The sequence below is a fragment of the Pongo abelii genome, chromosome 8 (genome assembly GCF_028885655.2).
Source record: "Pongo abelii isolate AG06213 chromosome 8, NHGRI_mPonAbe1-v2.0_pri, whole genome shotgun sequence".
In the NCBI taxonomy this organism is placed as follows: domain Eukaryota; kingdom Metazoa; phylum Chordata; class Mammalia; order Primates; family Hominidae; genus Pongo; species Pongo abelii.
Window position 1 is genome coordinate 51,102,960 of NC_071993.2, and position 20,643 is coordinate 51,123,602.

General features: G+C 52.5%; 2 protein-coding genes across 7 annotated transcripts in view; one reads left to right on the forward strand and one right to left on the reverse strand.

Moving 5' to 3' along the window:
- The window catches only part of RASSF4 (Ras association domain family member 4), a 35,105-nt gene extending 16,224 nt beyond the window's left edge, over positions 1-18,881 (forward strand). For 2 of the 5 annotated variants that reach the window (XM_009245327.3, XM_009245328.4), the window contains exons 4-11: positions 6,695-6,837; positions 8,208-8,299; positions 8,999-9,156; positions 13,441-13,542; positions 13,830-13,881; positions 15,108-15,229; positions 16,065-16,162; positions 17,425-18,881. In XM_009245327.3, coding sequence (XP_009243602.1) covers positions 6,695-6,837; positions 8,208-8,299; positions 8,999-9,156; positions 13,441-13,542; positions 13,830-13,881; positions 15,108-15,229; positions 16,065-16,162; positions 17,425-17,485 — 828 coding nt within the window. In that variant the 3' untranslated portion in view covers positions 17,486-18,881. 5 annotated transcript variants of the gene reach the window in all.
- Positions 414-8,228, reverse strand: DEPP1 (DEPP autophagy regulator 1). 2 transcript variants are annotated; one of them, XM_063727081.1, is made up of 3 exons: positions 7,337-8,228; positions 2,757-3,773; positions 417-2,194 (listed from the first exon to the last, which is right to left on the reverse strand). In XM_063727081.1, the coding sequence occupies exon 3, from the start codon at positions 2,167-2,169 to the stop codon at positions 1,531-1,533; it is 639 nt and encodes a 212-aa protein (XP_063583151.1). In that variant the 5' UTR covers positions 2,170-2,194; positions 2,757-3,773; positions 7,337-8,228; the 3' UTR covers positions 417-1,530.
- Positions 18,882-20,643: the final 1,762 nt, after the last annotated feature.

Below are 20,643 nucleotides of genomic sequence, written 5' to 3' on the forward strand. Positions count from 1 at the left end.
CCAGACCTCCCTAGATGCAGCGAGGTGGCTTCTGAGCATAGGGGAGTCTGCTGACCTCATCCTAGTTGCCGGACTCTCCCTCTGACCCAGTTTCATGATGCTTTGCAGAAGGGGCTGTAGTGAGGCTGGGCCCAGCAAGCCTGGACCTCGCCCCCTCTGCCTTGGTGAGTGGGCCCTCTGGATCTCTCCTGCGGATGATGGTTGGCTAAAGGCTGCCCCACACGTTTGCCCAAAGTCAGGGACCTGCAGGTTTGAGACCAACACAGAGACACAGTGGGCTGTGACAGATACAAACATTTGTCTACAGTGCCCATAAATGCAGCTCCAAGTTCATATGCGCAGATTCCCAGCCCTTGCAGGGTGTGAAGAACATTGTTGATGTCCCCATTTTATAGATAAGGAAACTGGGTAACTGCTTGTCTGAAACTTTTTCCTTTTAATATGGTTTACATTCTATCTCCCCAGAAAACACACTTAACAGAAGACAGATAAACATTTAACAAATCCAGAGCAATTAAAAATAGCCACAAAAAAGAGAATACCTAGATTGACAGCTCACAGAGCAAGGAGGTGGCAGAGACCTGCCCAGGTGAGCTTAGCTGTTGCCCCTAGCTCAATCTTCCTCCTCTCCTCTTTCTGTCCCTTCACCTCTGATCAGTCCCAGCCTCATTCCCATTCCCTGATGCCTCACTTTCTTGCTGCCAGATGCCTCTAGGAACTAGGGTCCTTCAGACTCCAGATGCCCTGGCCTGGGCCTTAGGACATCTGGACTTCCCCGGTGGAGGACAGCTGGACAGTGCCCTGCTTCTCACCCACAGCTGGGACCCTAACCATGCCATGAGGCCCCTGTGTGGAGGTGGTGTGGGGGTGGGGATGGTAGGACGAGTGGTACAGATTCTATCTCGGCCCTCTTCATGGGGGAACTCTCCCAATGCCACCGCAGGATGTATGAGTTGTAGCCTGCCCCAGTGGTGCCAGGTGACAGTCCCCCTGGAATACATCAGTGCATTTGCTAAGATTCCATGTGTTCTCTTGGGCCTCACAGAACATGGCTTTGAGGGTGGGAGCCAAGAGGCGGACTTGGGAGTGCCCGAGGCCTAGTTCTTAAACACCTGGGGGGCTGACACCCCACTACCCTCACACCCCTACCACCAGTTTCCCCACCAGCGATGACGGTAGCTACTCAGCCAATGGGCTCCTACATGGGGTTACGCGTCAGAATGGCCTGGGAGGCAGGTGCCAGTAATTATCCCCATATTACCCATGAGAAACTGAGGAACACAGATGTTAAGTTGCTCAAGGTGATCAGCCAGCAAGGATCAGAGCAAACAGGATCAGTAACATCTCATGTAAGAAAGGCTGTTATCATATTCAGAGGGGGTCGGTCTCACTGTGAACTGCCCAAGCAGGGGCCTCTGCAGAAGAGCATTTCCCTTCCAGAGACCTGCCAGGGGCAGTGACCACCATGGAGGAGACGGGAGGAGATGCAGACCCAGCGTGCTCTTTACAGAAGCCTTTACTGGGGAGGGGTCAGAGTTCATGGATCACTGGGAGGTGCGAGTAGAGAGTTCTGAGAACACTGCCGGGGCGGGGGCGGTGCGGGGAGGCCATGGCTTGGGCAGGCTGCCCAAAAGTCCAGCTTCTTAGGTCAGAGCTTTGCTGCCCATCCCGCGGTGGTCTTGCCAGGGAGTGCCCAGGCATCCTGGCTTCACAGAGCCTCCCTCTGGGGGCCCCCCTGGGCTTGCTGCTGTCCATCTGTCTGTGTGGATCCCAGAGGCCAACAGAGGGGCCAGTCCTCCTTGGCAGGTCCCTCTGGCTTGGCTGCTTTTCCTGGGACTCCCCAAAAAGCCAGTCCAGGGGGTCCACAGCATCAGCCGTGGGTAGTGTGGGCTGCTGGCCACTGAAACATGCGGTGATGTCTCGCAGGGACACAGCAGGGCGGCCCTTCCGGCAGGCCTGGGCTGGCCTGTGGGGTGGCCTGGGTTGGCCCTGGGCCGTGGCCTTGTCCAGCACAGAGGTGGGCTGTGCCAGTCGAGATATGGACCTCACGTAGTCATCCAGGCTAGGAGAGGGCGGGGGCTCCTGCCCAGGACCCCCAAGCAGCATCTCCTCTGTGGTCTCCCGAATTGTGGGCAGATGGGTCACGGAGAGCAGAAGCCGGGACCTCATCACTCTGGCGAGAGGAGGTGGCAACCTGTTGGGAAACAGAGGCCAGGTGCTGAGGGGCCTGCCATGCGTCCCACCACCCCTCAGTGTCCCCACACTCCTCTGGGGCTGCCTGTAGGAATCCGGTGCCCTGAGAGCAGTTCGAAGTCTGCAGAGCCCAGACGAGAGCTCAGACTCCTGGGCTCTTTCTTCCTGTTTAGGTTAAAAACCCCAAAGGCTTAAGATTTTATCATTATCATTTCAGAATGTGCACAGATAAGAGAACCCAACCTAACAAACACTGGTCAGAGGAAGTCTGGGTTTAAAACCAGGATCGGCCACGCACTGACCTTGGGACCTTTGGCAAGGCCACCTCTCCAGGCTTCCACTTACCCATCCATAAAACAGGGTTATAAACACCCCTGGCAGGGATGTTGTAGGAAATGCATGAAATAACCCCTGAATCCCTTTGTAAATGCAAAGCCCTCTACAGGCAGCCCTGGTCTCTAACCCATAGAGAGGCTGTGCAAGTTCAGGCTGAGAATTGCCCTTTAAGATAAACAAAGCCCTTGTGTTTTGTCTCAAACCCAAGGGCAGCTGCTCCCTCTTACCTGGAGCTGAGGAGGTCTGGGGGTGGCAGGAGAATGGATGAGCAGGGACAGGCCAGTCCAAAGGAAGCCCCTGGGAAGCTTGGGGGCCGAAGGGTGGAGGGTCCGGCAGGGGGTCCAGCGTGGGGTCGCTGGGAGGAGGACAGTGCACTGAGTCTCACAGTCCACCATAGCAGGCTCTTCCCTGGGCAGTGTGAAGAACCTTGGCAGGCAAGCTGCTTTTATACCTTCCCAGCAGCTATCAATCACTGTCACGAGGGCCAAAAATAGCCTGCTCAGGAAGGCTCTCTTAGGAAAACAGCTTGGTGGGTGGGGCCTGGCCCAGCTGCCAGCTTGGAGGTGTTTTTCTGCCTGTAGGAGGCTGGGGAATGTTTACGCTGTAGGGCAGGAAAGGGGTGGGTTCACTGCTGGTCAAGTAGGGGCACTGGAAGAGGGAGGGGTTCCACTGGGAGAGGGAGGGGTTCCACTGGGCCCTCACAGGTAGCCCCAGGGCCACCCCTGCCCCAAAGCTTGTTTCCCACTCTGTATTACACCACGCCATCATGACTTCTGTGAAGTAAGGCCAGGTCCTTGGCAACTTTGATGAAAAATCAGTAGCACAGGACCCCAGTCTGGAGGCAGCTGAGGCTGGGTCCCTAGGCCTGCTCCTAGGAGAGACACACCCTGCTCCCAAGGGACCAGGGAGCAGGCGGTCTGCGGGATCTGACCCTGGTCTTGTTACACCCCAGATGGGGTGCTTTCTGAGGATTTGTTTGTTTACTTGTTCACCAGATGTGAGGTGCTAGTGTATGCTGTGACTGCGCTAAGCACAGCAAATGTAGCAGCGACAAAGGTGTGGCCCCCTGGAGCTCATATTCTAGTAAGGGAGGAGATCAAGCCAGAGATGAATGGGTGCTGTGATTCAGGCAACAGCAAGAGCTGCGTGAAGGAAAGCAGCACAGTGGCATGCTGTGGTGGGCTGCCGCCGCAGGTACAGTGGTCAGGGATGTCTTCCCTAAGAGCAGATATCGGAGCAGAAACCTGAAAAAAATGGGAAAATGCACATTCCAGGTGGCGGGGGCAGCACGTGCAAAGCCCCTGTGGTGAGGGCGCGCCGGATGGACGTGCTCAGGGCACAGCAAGGGGCCTGCACACTGGCCCATGTAGGAGGGGGTCAGTGGACCTTGGGGTGGATGCTGTGTTTCCCTCTAGGAGGGAGGGAAAGACACTGCAGGGTTTGAACAAGGGCACTGCAGTCTGGTTTCTGCTTCAAAGGATCACTGCAGCTGCTGGGCCTGGGCTGGGGCTGGGGCTGGGGAGCTGCTGCCAAGGAGCACCTGGGCAGCATTAGAAAGCCACTGCATCTGTCCAGGAGTGACCATGCCAGCAAAGGAGGCTGCCAAGGATGAGAGAGGCAGCCCCTGGGAAGCTCCTGCACTCCCCAGACAGGCCACAGATCCTCTGCCCCAGCCACAGCCCCACCTGGAACACGCCTGCCTGTGCTGCAGGTGGGGGAGAAAGAGAAGTCTCGAGAGTTAGCCCAAGCCTGAGCTCTGAGTAATGGGCAGACCCCAGACTCCCTAGGCAAGCAAGAGGGACCGGCAGTCCCAAGGTCTTGAATTCTAGGTGGGAACTCCATGTGCACAAAGGCATCAGGGCAGGGAGTGCCTGAGACAGTGACCAGGATTTCAGTGGCACATGGCACTTCTCACCTTGCCCAAGCTCTTATATCTTTTGTAGACCCTTTGTCTAGTTTACTGGCTCTTCTTTGAATTTATTAGCAATGAGCAGATTAGTCAAGAGACTAAAAGGAGGAGGGAGGCGGTGAATTCGCTGCTGGCTGACAGGGCTTTCCCTCCATTCAGATGCAGCCAAGCTGGGGGAGGGTGAACAGCGGTGGGCGGCTATGTTGGGGGCACACACGTCACCTGTGTAGGGATGTCTGGCCTGAGTCATGGCGAGCCAACCTGTCCCCAGTACAGCCAAGCCCCCGACCTTGTCCAGGCAGGTCCTGAGGTCAGGGCCACCTGCTCAGCTTTCCTCCCTGTGCCCCTTCACTCGTCTTCCAGGATGCAGTACACAAGCACCTCCTCCAGGAAGCTCCATTGCATCTTCTTCTGCGTCCAAGCCTGAGCCCCTCGTGGCCGGAGCTGTGTCTGCTCCATCTCCCTCTGCCTGGGGTCCAGGGTGGGGCTGGAGGGCAGTGAGTCTCCATGAGTGAGCCATCCCCACAAGCTCTCTCCACTGAGAGGCACCCGAGACCAAGAGGCAAGAACAGAAGCCCCCATAGACCTTTGAACTCCATAGATCCATGCTGGCCTCTCCTTCATAGGAAGCTCAGTGACACATCTGTGCTTGTAGAGTGCCAGTGAGTATCAAAAACAGCTCTGGTTTCTGCTTGTTTGTTTTCCTTTTTAGCAGATAGTTCAAGGTCATATCTGGAAGCTGTGTGCATATTTGATAACCTTTGGATACACTATTTTCTCTGTGGATGGCAGGATGTTTGAACCTAGAAACCCCATTTCTAACTTACCATGAAATCCACATTATGCAGGGTCTTCCTGAGTGCTGCCAGGGATACAAAGAAGTTTCCATGGCGTCCCTGTTCTCACAGGGCTTTTAGTGCCAACGAGGGGAGAGAAATGGGATTTGTGAATCTAAAATATGGGTCAGAAATACTGCATGATTCCCTTATATAAGGAATCTAAGATAGGCTCATAGAGGCAGAGAGTGAAAATGGTGGTTGCAGGGACTGGGGCAGGGGAGGAGGAAGTGGGGAGTTGCTGTGCAGCTGATATAATGTTTCAGCTATGCAAGATGAGTAAGTCCTGGATATTGGCTGGACAACATTGTGCCTACAGTGAACAATACAGTATTGTGCACTTAACAGTTTGTTTAGAGGGTGGTTCTTATGTTAAATATCCTTACCACAATAAAACATAAATAAATAATAAAATTAAATGTTAGTTGAGATGGCAATGAGAGAATGATATTCAAAGTTAATTGTGGAAAGACTAGTGTCAGAGCACATTAGGAGTGTGTAGCTTCGAGACTGCGGCTCTGGGTAGAGGGCAGCCGAGGTTGCTGGCAAGTATTCTGGCAAATGACTCAGCTTGGCCAGGCTTACACACAGAGTGACTGGGATTGGCACAGAGGCCTGGGGTGGTCTCGCAGAGACAGAGGCCTGGAATATGTCAGAGGCACTGAATCAAGGGCCCAAGGGGTGCCAACCAGCACTAGCAAGGTGCCTGCAGAGGACTCTGTTGATTAGGGCCCCAGGTTGGCAGCAGGAGAGGAGCCGTGTAACCTGCAGACCTAGGGAAACCGATGCAGGTTGGGGACATGGGATGAAGGCTGTTGTAGAAATTCTGGTATGGGATATAGGGCTAGTGATGTCTAAGCAGTGGTGAGAAAAGCAAGACCCTTTGTCAGCCCTGGCAAGTGGACACTGCTGCTGTTGGAAGGCACCAGGAGAAGGGTGAGGCTGAGACACAGCTAGGACAGAGAGTGCCCACTTCTGCTCTGGTGGGCGTGGGACTCTGCCGGGCCTGATGGCCACAGGACCTGGTGGCGCAGGACCCCCTCCCAGGTGCAGTGTGGGCAGAGAGGTCCCCTGCTTGGCACGAGCAGACAGGCTGTGTATCCCTGGAACCACTTCCTCACCACGGTGTGGACGTGCCTGCCGGCCAGCAGCTGGGTTCCTGTGAGACACCTGACTCAGCCACTGCATTCTGCGCTGTGCCCCTGGCCAGGCATGAGCTGAGCACATCTCAGGCTTCCTCCCACAGGGCCTGGTCACGCGCCCCAGGGCACGTAGTGGCTGATGGTCCTTCCTGAGGGGATGGGGCCACTCAGGAGGAGGGACGTGCAAGGCCTGAGTGTTCAGAGCAACCCATCCCTAGGGGGCACGGGGAAGGTGGGCAGCTGCTCTGGGGGAAGGGCTGACGTGTGGACCCCCACAGGAAGAAGGGACTCTGATCATCGAGGGGCTCCTCAACATTGCCTGGGGGCTGAGGCGGCCCATCCGGCTGCAGATGCAGGATGACCGGGAGCAGGTGCACCTCCCCTCCACCTCATGGATGCCCGGACGGCCCAGCTGCCCTCCGTGAGTACCCGGTGGCTTCTGTGACACCTGCTCAGCCTGAGCTCCCTGTCTGGGGTGCAGGTTGGGGATATCCCGAGCCTCATGGTGGGAGCCCTGTTCCCTTATGGGACACTGGCACAGGAGGGTGACCCAGCCTCATCCCCATGCCCCGTGACTGCCTCAGTCCACAGCCTCGCCCAAGGTGGCCTCTCCCTCCTTCCTGCAGAACGTTCCAGGCTCCCATGACCTCCCTTTCTGTTTCTCAAACCTTCCTGCAAGCCACCTTGCTGGCAAGAAGGGACAACTACAGGCAGGGGGGCTCCCAACACCTATGCAAGCCGAACATGTCTCGCCATCTCTTGTTCTATCTTTAAAATTCACACGAATTTAGCCTCTTACTACTCTGTTTTCATTTTAATGTCAAAATTTTTAAAATAAATTTATCAGAATTTCACATTACATTTGTTTAATATCAGAATAATGTTTCCATCAGGAGGAAATGGTCTCCTGCCTGCCTTACCGTTCAATGCACATTTATCTCCTCCTCAGCCCACTCCCAAAAGACGCAGTTAGTGGCTGGGCCTTGCCTGCTTCTGCAGTAGTAACTCCTGTAGAGGGCACACATTCAGAGCTTTGCCCCCTTCAGATTTCACATAAAACTCACGCTGTGACAGCACCCGCCACCCTGAGAGCCCCGGCACATCTCTAGGTGTCCCTAGTCACTCAGCGAATTCTGAGCCACACAGAATTAGAGCATAAAGTCAGACTCCTTAGGAAGGCTGCAAGTGTGACTCATATGTTGCCCCTCTTCGAGGTAAAGCACTCACAGACAGCAGTCGTGGCTGTGCCTATGTATTCTCCAGGATCCCATCTGTCTTCTCCTCCCCAGGTCCCCTCGGCTGCAGGGCTGTGTCCCATCATACCCACTCCTTCTCCAGCCCAGCACTAGCTACCCTGGCCTGGGGCTCATCCTGCCAAGAGGCCTGGAGGTTGGGCCCTTCTAGGTGGCCCCTGCCTGACACCCCACTAGGCCTTCAGGAAGCCCAGCGAGCCTGTTTGGCACACAGCTGCTGGCCTGGCTAAGCCTGGTGTCTAGGAATGTGCAGGCCCTAACTACATGCATGCGTCGGTGTGTCTGTGTGATGCGGCCCAGCACAGGCCCTCAGGTCTGCAGGGCCAGGCTCACTCTCTGTCCAGCAGATGCTGGGGGAGGCCTCTACTTTTCTTTTATTGTTTCAAGCTGACTCTCTCGGTTTGAAATCCAGGCCTCACCTCGGCCTGCCTTGCTTCCCGCTTGTGTCCTACCCCAGGGGCTGCTGGTCTCTTCGCCTTGGCGTGAGCTCCCTTTCTCTGCCAGCAGCCATCTCAGCACTGCAGTTGTCTCTTTTCAGAAAGGAGCCATCGCCCCAGGACGGGAACATGACAGCCCAGGGGCCAAGCATTCAGCCAGTGCACAAGGCTGAGAGTTCCACAGACAGCTCGGGTAAGCGGAGCCCGCAAGCTGCCCGGACCCCTGCCTCATCCGGGGTAGGAGCAGAGGGGCTTGGCTCACAACCACAATCTCCGAAGGACAGCTTTGTGCCCCAGCAAAAGAGGGGCTTCACCTGCTGGACCCCTACCCAGGTGCCTGCCTGTGAGGTGCTCTGCCCTCATTCTCGCTCCTCTTTATGGAAAAGTGAGCAGAGGCTTGGGAGGTGACAGTGACAGTATGGGGGTGGCCTGAGTCCCCCGCCCTGTGTGTGCTATGGGAAAGAGGAGCATCCACAGAAGGCAATGCGCTCTCCTGGCCCCTCGCCTCCCTCTGGGACCTCGTCCTCACCCTCTGTACCTGCTCATTCATCCTCTTTGTTCCCCTTCCCTTAGCACTCAGTGAAGGGCCTGTTTCAGAGCAGGGGCTCAGAAGACAGGGCTGGGGCCACCAAAGACCTCTGTGGGCACCCTAAGACAGAGACCAAGAGGGGTATGGCCATGTGACATTGTGACCCAGGTTACCCTGTCCAGGTCTCACCTTCCTATCTGCAAGCTGGGAATATCCAGCCTCCAGTCCAGGAATGGCCCTCATGTCCCCATCTGCCCCAATGCACGTGACCACAGGGCTCTAGGGAGCCAGACCTCCCAACAGCAGGCAGTTGCTCTGTCAGCATCACCCACCCTGCCATTCTCTCACCCATTTCTCATGCAGGGCCCCTGGAGGAGGCAGAGGAGGCCCCCCAGCTGATGCGGACCAAGAGCGATGCCAGTTGCATGAGCCAGAGGAGGCCCAAGTGCCGCGCCCCCGGTGAGGCCCAGCGCATCCGGCGACACCGGTTCTCTATCAACGGCCACTTCTACAATCATAAGGTGATGCCCCAGCCTGGCCTCTCCCCTGGGCGCATGGGAAGCCAGGCCTGCGCACAGGCACAGCAAGCACCATGACCTGTGTGGGGGCTGCTGGCATTCCTGTGCCCTCAGGAGGAAAAACCAGGTTGCATCCACATAACAGCCCCGTTTATGACCTAAGCATTTTCCAGCACATGCTCACTGTCAGTGCATCCTCACAAGTCACACAGATTTCTGGCAAGTAAGCTGGGGATGACCTGGGCAGACAGTAACACTGACCATGTCTTCAACGAGGGCGCTTTCTAGGAGGCTCAACTCAATCGGTTGATCCCTGGGAACACTGTATCCAGCCATCACTCTCACCGAATAATTAAGCAGGGGTGTGCCCAGGTCACGTGTGTCTGTGCCCCAGAGAACCTGGACAACCCCAGATTCCCAGCACACAGCCTTTTGTCCAAGGATGCATTGTACTGACCTCAGGAAAAGCTTTCTTTCCCCAAATTACATCATTCTATAAACAAACTGAACTGTAGCAGGATAAGTTGATTGTTACTGTAAATAGAATGATTGGCTGTCTGGGCAAGGCCCTGGATAGAGCGTCCTGTGACAGGCCGTATCTTGCCCGCAGCACTGGGAAATGCAAGCCGAGATTTCCAGTTGAAGCAGACGCCCTTCTTGATAGAGGATGACTTATGGCAGGGAGGGGGCTCAGGAGGAGGGACTCAGGGTCCGATCTGAAGGAGCAGGTGTCCCAGGTTAGGCTATCCAGGGACCATTCAAGCCACACTTGGGGTGCCCTGGACTTTGGAATGTCTACTTTGGAATTCTGCTGGGCAAGCTGAAGGGACCCTGCTTTAATCTCAGGATCTCCCTTCCATCCCCTGCTAGGCTTGTGGTGAGTGAATGAATGACAATAGGGTTGCCTTTGCTAAATCTGGAAAAATCCAGGACTATTCCAAAGTAGAGTCTCCTGAGAGAGTAAAGGGGACCCAGGATTGAAGTTAGGCAGAGATGAACAGTGGTGTAGATTAGTCCAAGGACACATAACATGACTTGAGTATTATTTAAATCTTGTTCCAAAAGGGGTTTAGTGTGTAATGTGTTGAGTACCCATTGTTAGCATTCAAATAAATGTTGATATGCTAGTTTAAGGAATTATTCAAAAATTTTCCAAAATATGTGCATGGGTTTAGGTATTTTCCAGTTCTATGTTCCTTACCTAAAAAAGGTGGGGGTGGGGATGTTTTGCTCCATGATTCAAAGTACTGAATGGTGGAGTTTAGCATTGGTACATTCGCTTCTCCTCGAAAGGTCTCATCACTAAGAGGTGTGTCTGGTACGTTAAACCTTATTGTAGTGATTGCCAGTGTCATAGGAACACCATGTCCCGAGCACTCTGCAGCCTTTGAAATGAACAGTGAGGGTTTTCATCACAGCCTCTCATTTCCGACTGAACCACACTATCAAGAAGAGCTACTCAGCCAGCCGACACAGGGTCTCAGCCTGTCACCCAGTGAGGGCAGCTTTTCCTCCTAGTGACAGATTTGCCTGTGGAATGTGAATCCATTCTTCCAGAAAAAAGTACTGCTTTCAAGGGCACGGAATAGTGTCTTAAGCATTTGGGACAGTAGCTCCCCCACCTCCTGGGTAAGGGAAGTCCCAAAGAAAAGCACTATGCAAAAAGCCCTTTCTTACCACGCTCAACATCCATACAGAACTAATGTCCTTAGAAATGAGGGCACAGATTCCTTGAGTCAGAGGCAACAATTGAAAAAATAAATAATTCCTAGCATTGAATTTCTGAGATAGTTCCAGGTTTTGTTTCTTAGAACTGTGCACGATTACTTCACTCAGTCATTTTCCAAAACTGTTCTGATTCCCAGAAATGTTGGTTTTATTTCCAGACTGGGTGAAACTTTGTAGCTGTTTCTACTGCCTGACCTATTGGATTCAAATGCGTTCTGTTAGAGAAAAACCATTTGTGGTTAGAGATAAGAAAGTAGCCAGGGGGCCTTTGTTCCTACTTGGAGTTGGTTGGTATCATCTTGAGAAAAGGCTTCATGCAGAAGAAACACAGTGTCTTGTTAACAAGACTTTTTGTCTCTTTGAAATAGCCTAACTCCTCTGTTTCATATTTCTTTTTTTTTTTTTTTTTTTTTTTTTGAGATGGAGTCTCACTCTGTAGCCCAGGCTGGAGTGCAGTGGCACGATCTGGGCTCACTGCAACCTCCACCTCCTAGGTTCAAGCGATTCTTCAGCTTCCTGAGTAGCTGGGACTACAGGTGCACACCACCATGCCTGGCTAATTTTTGTATTTTTTGTAGAGATGGGGTTTCACCATATTGGCCAGACTGGTCTTGAACTCCTGACCTCGTGATCCGCCCGCCTTTGCCTACCAAAGTGCTGGGATTACAGGCATAAGCCACTGCACCTGGCCCTCTCTTCCATATTTCTTTGGACAAGAAAGCCTAATCCTAATCCTGGCTTTCTGTATAACTCAGTCATTCTGCACCTCAACTAGAATCGAGCTGGGGGAAGCAGGTTGAGGTTGAGTCTGATTCTGGCACAGCATGCTTCATTTTATTGTGCTTCTTGTTACTGTACCTTGCAGATTTTTACAAATGGAAGGTTGCTGAACAGCAAACTTCCATTTGTAAAAATCTGCAATTTTTTTTTTGCTGCACCTGCGTTTTCTGCAAATTGAAGGTGTGTGGCAACCTTGTGTTGAACAAGTCTATCGGTGCCATTTTCCAACACTGTGTGCTCACTTTGTGTCTCTGTGTCAGACCTTTTAGCAATAAAATAGTTTTAATTAAGGCATGCATATTTTTTAGATGTAATACTGTCTCACCCTTAAGAAACTACAGTATAGTATAAACATATCTTATCTACGCCCTGGGAAACCAAAACATTTGTGTGACTCACTTTATTGAGATATTCGCTTCATTGTGATGGTCTGGACCTGAACTCACAATGGCTGCCAGGTGTGCCTGGACTTATCAGAGCAGGGATACTGAATAGGTCCTTGAGCTCTCGGATCCTCAGCTACCTCCTTGGGAAAACAGAGCTAGGATCTCAGAGGAGGGATATGCGAATCTAAACTTGAGTTTGAAAAGCAAGGAGAGGTTCACCTGCAGAGGAGTCACATTCGCTGGGAGGCACTAGCACCAAGGGGTAACATGTAGGTTTTCAGGAATCACGGAATCCTTTGAGTCAGGGTTCTGTCTTTTCTAGATGGGTGACTCTGAACAAGCTGGTTAACCTACTAAAGCCTCTGATTCCTTTCTAAGAAAAGGGGACTAGTTATAGCTGCCTCAAAGGGTTGTTATGAATATTAAATCAATGATTGTATGTAAAATCTTAGCGGGTTCAATACATAGCTAGGGTTTATTGAGGACAGACCTATTATGTCAGGCAGAGTCCTGGTTGATTTCATATATGGTGTCTCTTAGGAAAAGGCAAGATACCTGCAAAAATATAATGTGTCCCCCCGCCCCCTAGCCGAATTGTGAAGAAGCTCTGTGACTGGAGCACATGGTGCTTGTTAGGCAACCATAGTGTCATATGTGCGAGACAATGAGAAGAACTACAGATGTTATTGCACAGTCCCCAGGAAGCCTTCAGATACTTTTAGACCCACGCTTTCAAACAGTGCTTCTCACATTGAACTGCACAGATCGCTTTGCCTTGTGTTCTACAAACACAGACTCTGATTCAGATGGTATGGAGCAGGGTAGGGAAGGGAGCCGAGACTGTATGGATGCAGCTGGGCTAGACGTCACTTGGAGGTGCAAGGGTTTTAGAAGTCTGTTCCTGTAGGCAGCGGTGCAGACAACGGATTAGAGGGACTGAGACCAGAAGGGAACAAGCTGGGAAGCTGATATGGTGTGACCAGTGCCTCTACTAGGCACTGCTGGGAGAATGAAGAGGAGGAGACAGTTTGGGTAACTTTCCGCCTTAGAATCAACAGACAACTGGTGACTTAATCAATAGAAAGAGTGAAGGAGAGACTGGTTCCCCCACCCTTGTGAATGACTTCCATGGCCCTGGTTCCTCGGGTCCAGAGAGCTGGCCCTTCTGGGTGTGTAGACATCTTCCTTAGGCCTCTGGAAGGCGTGCACTACTACAGCTTCCCAGAGTGTCTCCCAGGTCTGGAAACAGCTTGTGTGTGCATCAGCGTGAATGGACAGGTGCAGGTGTTCCCAGATCTCAGCGTCACCTGCTGCCTGGGTCTGTTCACCATCGTGATATCAGTCCCTTGTCCCCTCTGGGCCTGCCCTGAACTTCTCTCCCTTCCTGGTACAGACCTCTGTGTTTACTCCGGCCTATGGATCCGTGACCAATGTGAGGGTCAACAGCACCATGACAACCCTGCAGGTGCTCACCCTGCTGCTGAACAAATTTAGGGTAAGCCTGGTCAGGAGCAGCCTTGCCCCAGGATGCCAGTGGTCTGCTATTCTGTTGGGGGTGGGGTTCTGGGGAAAGCTGCCCGTGGCTCCTCGGCAGAAGGTCTAGCAAGGGTCCCTCTGCTAAGCTTTTGTCTCTCAGATTTCAAATAAGAGGAGGTTGGGAGAGGGCAGGTTCCTTGTGACTTGCGTGTGTGTTACTGGGGGTGTAGTTACTGTCAGGGGACCCTCTCAGTTCTCTCCCATCTCCAAGCACTGTAATCTGACTTCCTGTGACTGCCTGTGCAGGTGGAAGATGGCCCCAGTGAGTTCGCACTCTACATCGTTCACGAGTCTGGGGGTAAGTACCTGCCCCACTTCTGGATCGTAAATGCAAAAGGTCTCTACCTGTTCAGCAAGCCCCCTCCCCACCAACCACTGACTGTACTCCCTCCCATATGGGCTCTGTGCTGGCTTGCCTAGTGGGCTGGGGCACACTGTGCCTCCCAGCATGAACATTTCTCCCCCACCCAAACCCAGGCACACTATGGAAGCCTTGAGGAAAAGAAAACATACTTTTGGCTTCGAATTTAAAGCACATTAAAATGTTCTTGGATTTTCTAGGTCACTCAGTACATTAAGTTTAATTCTTTCAGGATTCTGAAAGAGAATCCCACCAAGCTACAGGAAGCCTCCCTCTCCGCCTCTTCCAGAGAAATGGATGGGTCCCTAGCTCATTGGCGCTGAGTCAGGAAGGGTGGGGTGCGTGTCACAGTGCATCAGGCCCTGGCCCTCCCATCTCAGCTTTCCTTTCTCCCACCCCCTCAGATCTTGTTTCTCTTCAAGCTGCACCTTTGCTGAATGACACTGTAGGGGAGGAAAAATATCTTTTCCTTCTACCCATTTGAGTTCATTGGCTGGGGCCCTGTATTTAGATTAACAAAAGACAGATTAAGGAGAAGAACAAACAGAAGTTTGTTAACACTTGCATCATGCATGCCCTTTGGAATATCCAGGGATGAGTGGTTAGAATTTGGGCTTAAATAGCATATTCACAAAAGAGCAGTAAGTTTTTAGAGAAGTGACAAGACAGAGGAGAAGGGCCTGAGTTTCTGGGGAGGCAAAGTGTGGGAAGGTCACTGCATGGGGAGCTGCGGGAAGGGAAGGGCTTCAGCGGGACGTGCTGTGCAGGTTCCTCTGGTGCCCTCTCCAGGCTGAGGAGGGGCTCGGGTTGTCTCTGGTGATTAACTCCATCATTGCCTAGAGAGGGACGGGGGCACACCTTGACAAATTTATGTCCTGCTTTTTGGCAAATAGGGGAGGGCGGAGAGTTTCTCTTGTATCTTCTTCTTCTCAATTGCCAGCCGCTCCACTTAATCCTTATGCCAAAGTGGCAGATCTGGGGGCCCTGTTCTGCCTCCCTTCTGCATAAGCAGGAATCTCTCAGGGCAGCACTGTTAGCGAGGTCTGTGTTCTAGGGTTCCCTGCGCCCCTAGATGCGCATTTTCTATCTATCAGTTCCTAATCTGGAACAGACAGAGGTGATCCTAATCTCCCGTGACTTTTGTAAACCACCTTCTTTTTCAGAGCGGACAAAATTAAAAGACTGCGAGTACCCGCTGATTTCCAGAATCCTGCATGGGCCATGTGAGAAGATCGCCAGGATGTTCCTGATGGAAGCTGACTTGGGTGTGGAAGTCCCCCATGACGTGAGTGGGGGCCAAGGCTGGGGAGGCCTGCTCTAGGGTGAGGGGTTCTTGGGTGACGGGGCCTCCCAAGGACTCCTGGCCAGAGCCCTCTCAGTTGATGTCTCCAGGAGCTCCACGCTCTCCCAAAGGGCTCCCAGCCTAGCACAGGGAGGCGCCAGCCCTCCCTCTCCCGTCAGTGACCGCCAGCACCAGCAGCTTAGGGGAAAGAAGAATTTGAGTCCTATAAAACCATGGCCCTGTCCTTTTCCTCTTAGGGGAGTAAAGTCTTTTCCTTCATTGGAATGTATTTTGCTGTCATTATGTGAGAGACCTATGCAAAGGCTTTTTAACTAGGCCCTACCTCGCACCTGTGGAAGACAGGGAGATATTTAAGTCTTACCAACAGCCTGAGTTATGACCAGACAGTGAGTGCATTTCCAAACTCCTCTGCATAGAAGATGCTTACAGGGTTTGAATCTCAAGTAGGAGGCCTAGCGACCCATATCCCTCAGGCTGCTGCAGTTGCATTCCATTGTTAGAAACAATGGTGCTCCCACCTCCCTACCCCCTAGCCCAGAGGGTACCCAATGTGACAATGCTGCTGTACTGAATGCTCTTCCTAATATTCAGTTTAATATTTCCTCCCAGGAATAACAGTTGCCTTTGAGATAATAATAGGCTCCCATCCTGGCATCTGTACACAACACACAGTGTGGGGGTGGGGTGGGAAAAGCGGCAGCTCCTTCCGTGGATACAAGATGTTGGCTGGATGGGCCACTATGGAAGCCTTGAGGAAAAGAAAACATATTTTTGGCTTCAAATTTAAAGCACATTAAAATGTTCTTGGATTTTCTAGGTCGCTCAGTACATTAAGTTTGAAATGCCGGTGCTGGACAGTTTTGTTGAAAAATTAAAAGAAGAGGAAGAAAGAGAAATAATCAAACTGACCATGAAGTAAGCAGCACTTAAACAGCCAGTCATGGGTCCTGAACATCAGGGCAGGTCTGCAAGGCACAGCACCAGTGCCGGCTGGGAGGTCTCTCTCCTCCATGGGCACCAGTACCCTGGCATGGGAAGGCTTGCTAACCCTAGCTCCCCAGCATCACCCTCTGGCCCCCTGCTCAGTATTGCCACCATGCTGGGGTGACAGCTTGCCAAAACAGTGGGACACAGCCCGGATCACCCATCCAGTCTTGGCATCCTCACCAGCGCAGGCATGAGCTGCAGAATACCTGGCAGGAAAGTCAGGCAGGAACCCAAGTGGGTGCTGGGTCAAGCTTCTGAGTTCTGCTGGTGATGTGGCTCCAAGGAGCAGGCATGCTGAGGCAGACTTGGCCTGGTTAGGGCCTTTCATCCTGGTGGGAATTCTGAGCCTTCCCCAAAGTGGCAGATGCTGGAACTCCCAGCCTCAGCTGATGTTTTCAGGTGCAGAGGGCTAGTTCAATGAAAAGGTGAGCAGGTCTCACCTGCCAGCTCCTGGGGACACCACGCCAGGGCCCGGCTGCATGAGCTTAGCCAGGCTGTAGTCCCAATGGTGTCTCCCCCTCAGCAAAGTGAAGTGTGGTCCAGGACTTGTGGAGGGCACCCCACCAGGGCTGGTGGGGAGGCAGCTAGGAAGGAAAGGGCAGGAGCTCACTGAGAGGGCCTGGGGTGGGTGGGGAAAGGATGGATGTTAGCCTCTGGTTGAATGACCCGTGGAAAGCCACATCCTCCACAGGCTCCTGTCTGTCCAGCCAGACCCCACACAGACAAAGGAGACCAAAGTCAGAGGGAATCTTCCATTCTGCAGTCAGTCCTGACCCTGTAGGATTTGAGAGCTGAAAGGGATCTGGGGGTCAACTAGTGGGTCCACTCAACGTACAGAGTGGACGCTGAGGCCCAGCACAAGGAAGGTTGCCGCACAGGTTATGGCAGAATCTGGGCTGAAACATGGGCTTCCCGATATCTGCCCTACCGCCCTGTCCACTCCAGTGTGCTGTTGTCTGTATTAGAGTCTGCAATAGACAACACTCTGCTTTGATGCTCTGTGCAGTCCGCAGCCCGGTTTGACTGCACCTCATGAGGCGCAGGCCACAGCCTTCCCTCTCCTTGGCAGAGGAGAGATGAGGCTGCTGCAGGGATCTCCTGAGCCAGCCATCTGCAGGTCCCTCGCTCTGCTGCCCACCTCCCTGCCCTGTCCGGCCTCAGTGAGTCCTCTTGGCGATGTCTCCCTCCAGGTTCCAAGCCCTGCGTCTGACGATGCTGCAGCGCCTGGAGCAGCTGGTGGAGGCCAAGTAACTGGCCAACACCTGCCTCTTCCAAAGTCCCCAGCAGTGGCAGGTGCACACTGAGCCCTGGTGGCTGGCCCCGGCCGGTCACAGTGACTGATGGCCAACGCCTGACAAATCGAGTGCCTGTGCATCTACCTGTCTGAAGCCTGAGCACCATGATTCCCACAACCAGCTCTTGGCTCCAAGATAAGCACCAAGGAAGCCGACCCAGGCCTGAGGGACCAGGAACTTGCTGGGTCAGATCTGTGTGGCCAGCCCTGTCCACACCATGCCTCTCCTGCACTGGAGAGCTGTGCTGGCCCAGCCCCTGTGGCTTAGGCTTCATCTGCTTGCTCAGTGCCTGTTCTGGAGCCCGTGTGAGTCCACAAGCCTCTGTCCTCTTCCTTCATATGAGATTCTTGTCTGCCCTCATATCATGCTGCCCCGCAGGAATGCTGCTGGGAAAAGCAGGGCCTGCCAGCAGGTATGAGATCTAGCCTGCTTTCAGCCATCACCTTGCCACAGTGTCCCCGGCTTCTAAGCCTCCAGTGTTACCCTGTGAGCCTCACACATGTCAGCCCCAGCACAGAGGTGAGACCAGGAATAAGGCCACAAGTATCTCACTTTCTCTGCAGAAATCAGTCTTTACTTTATCAGAGAGACCTAAAGCGATTCTTACAAGGAGCTTGCTGCAAGAAACACGGTCAATCACATTGAGGAGGGTCCACATGGCATTGAGAGGGTGCGGCCCTCTCAATGCCCAGCAGCAGCTCCAGAAGGCAGTGCTCAGCCCCATCACCACTGTCCCGTGGATGCCTGTGTACCTCTTGCCTTTTCTGAGCTTGCGTTTCTCTCCTCTAGTGGGTGGGGATGACTTTCAGTGACTTTCAATGCTTCCCCTGAAGGAAGAATGATAAGGAGAAATGTCTGTTTTGAGGAAAGGGCTTTGAATTCCCCAGATACTGAACAATTTGTGTTTGTGACTGATGGAGAATTTCAGGAATGAATGAGAAAGCCTTTGCGAAACTATGCAACAGTTTACATCAGTCATATGAAGTATTTGTCTACAAACAGAGCAAACTGAAGACCAAATTATTCTCCTGTTGAGGTCCGTGGATGGCAGATTTAAAGGGAAGAACCACAAAGGCTTGCAAAGATAGGAGAGGCTCCATCTCTAATGCATGTATAAGCTTCTTATAGGTGCCCATCAAGAGAATAGCTTGGAAGCCACCATGCTGTGCGGAACTGCTCGTCAGGGCAAATGTCACAGCAGGATTTCCCCAACCCAGCTCCATCATCACAGACACAGAGAGCTGCAGGGGAGGCCTGCCCACTGTTTTGTCGACTCTGCCCTCCTCTGACAGCATAGATCCTTAGGTGCTCAATAAAGGTGTGCTGTATTGAACTGAAGAAGTGAGAACCAAGCTCTTTGTTTGTTTGTTTGTTTTGTTTTTTTATTTTTTTGTTTTTTTTGGTTTTTTTTTTGCTTTCTATGCGTCCACCCTGATCCCCGGCTCTAACTTCTGAAACTCTTATCCTAAAGGATGTGTGGCCATGTTTGGCAGAAGAGCCACAACTCGCTGCTCTAGGAGCCGACATGACTCCTTCATTTCTGTGCATGCCCTGGGGACCAGGGTGGAGCCTGAGGAGAGGCTGCCATGGAACACGCAGGCATCACTGGTGGGAGCCTAGAGGTGACCTGGATGATGAGCAATAGAGTCACCCCAAGTCACAGAATCTTAGCATCAGGAGGGCCCCAAGAATCTTCCAGGCCAGGGGCTCAGGTGGGATGGAAGCAGGGCCTAGGAGAGGGTACAAAACAAATCAAACAGGAGCTCCCAGGTAATTGTACTCCCAAGCTATTATTTACAACCTCAGGTGGAGGACAGCTCCTGTCCCATTGTTCAGCTGTAACTGAGTGACTGCCTTGTGCCAGGCCTGTGCTCAGCCCTGGAGGCACAAAGATGGAGCCAGTCTGTCCTGTGTCTAAGGGTCTTCTCATCAGGAGAAGAAGGCCAGACACTGGGAGGGTCAGGAGATCAGCTGAGCAGCGAACCGGCAAAGGTCCTGGGAGTGAGGTGGAGGCCGAGGCAGAGTTGGCTAAGAAGTGCATGTGGTGTCACAGAAAAGATGCACCTGCCAGCTAGGAGCAGGCCAGGTCCTGGCACACAGGAAGCCAGTGGAGCAGGAGACCCTCTCTGAGCACCAGCCTGTTTGGTTGGTTGGTTGGCTTTTGCAAGTTATTACAATATTATTTAAGGCCTTTTTGGATAAGTGTCACTTTTAAAGTAGGTGTTATCAATCTAATTTCTGAACGTTACGGGTCAGAAAAATCACTAGCAAGTGGCTTAGAAAAAGGGAAAAGGTACACTTCTGCAATCAGCTGAGGAGTTCACACCTTTTTTTTTTTTTAATCAACATCATATTTGCTGTTCAGAGGCAATCTGAAAAGCTGCAAATTCAGCTCACCTCAACCCCATAATTTCAAACGTTAGAGGCTGGTCTCTGTGGTTTCCTACTGGTTCCTGTGGGGAGCTCCCGCTTTCTTTCTCCATAGAGCTTAGGGTATTTCTCATATGCCCCATTGGCTACCTAGTGTCTCAGGTAATAAACGTATCCGAAGATAAAGCAAAGATTGCTACGGGAGAATGTTGTCTCCTAAAATAGGACTGTCTTGCCAGGCCAGGCCTCAAGAACCAGAGAGAATAATAAACAGCACAGGATGAAATCAGCATGATTGCAAAAGGACTGGACTCAGGAAAAACAAGTTTGTTTGCCCAGAACAAATTACCAGAAGGGATCGAAAACATCTTGTTTTTCCTCGGTGATAACCATATGCTACCTGATTGGAATGTTTACAAGAAAATGGAATAAAGACCTTCCCACTGGCAAAACAGAGCCAGGGTTCACCCAGGATACATCTGGCCCCTTAGTCCCATGGAAACAAGGCCCAAAGCTTATCCAGTCCAACCAGATGATTTGTGGAGGAACCAGCAGTGCAAAATGTGTCCTGAGTGTGTAGGACGCAGGTGCCTTGCAGCTGCGGAGGGGCAGCGGGATATCCTTGCCAGGTGCAGTGGTGGGCAGCAGCCCCCTGCCCTCAGTTCCCCAGTGGTGATCAGACAGGAAGCTTGGTCGATCAGAGCCAAGCAACTGAGTATAAAAACAGCCAGATGCATGGGCTAT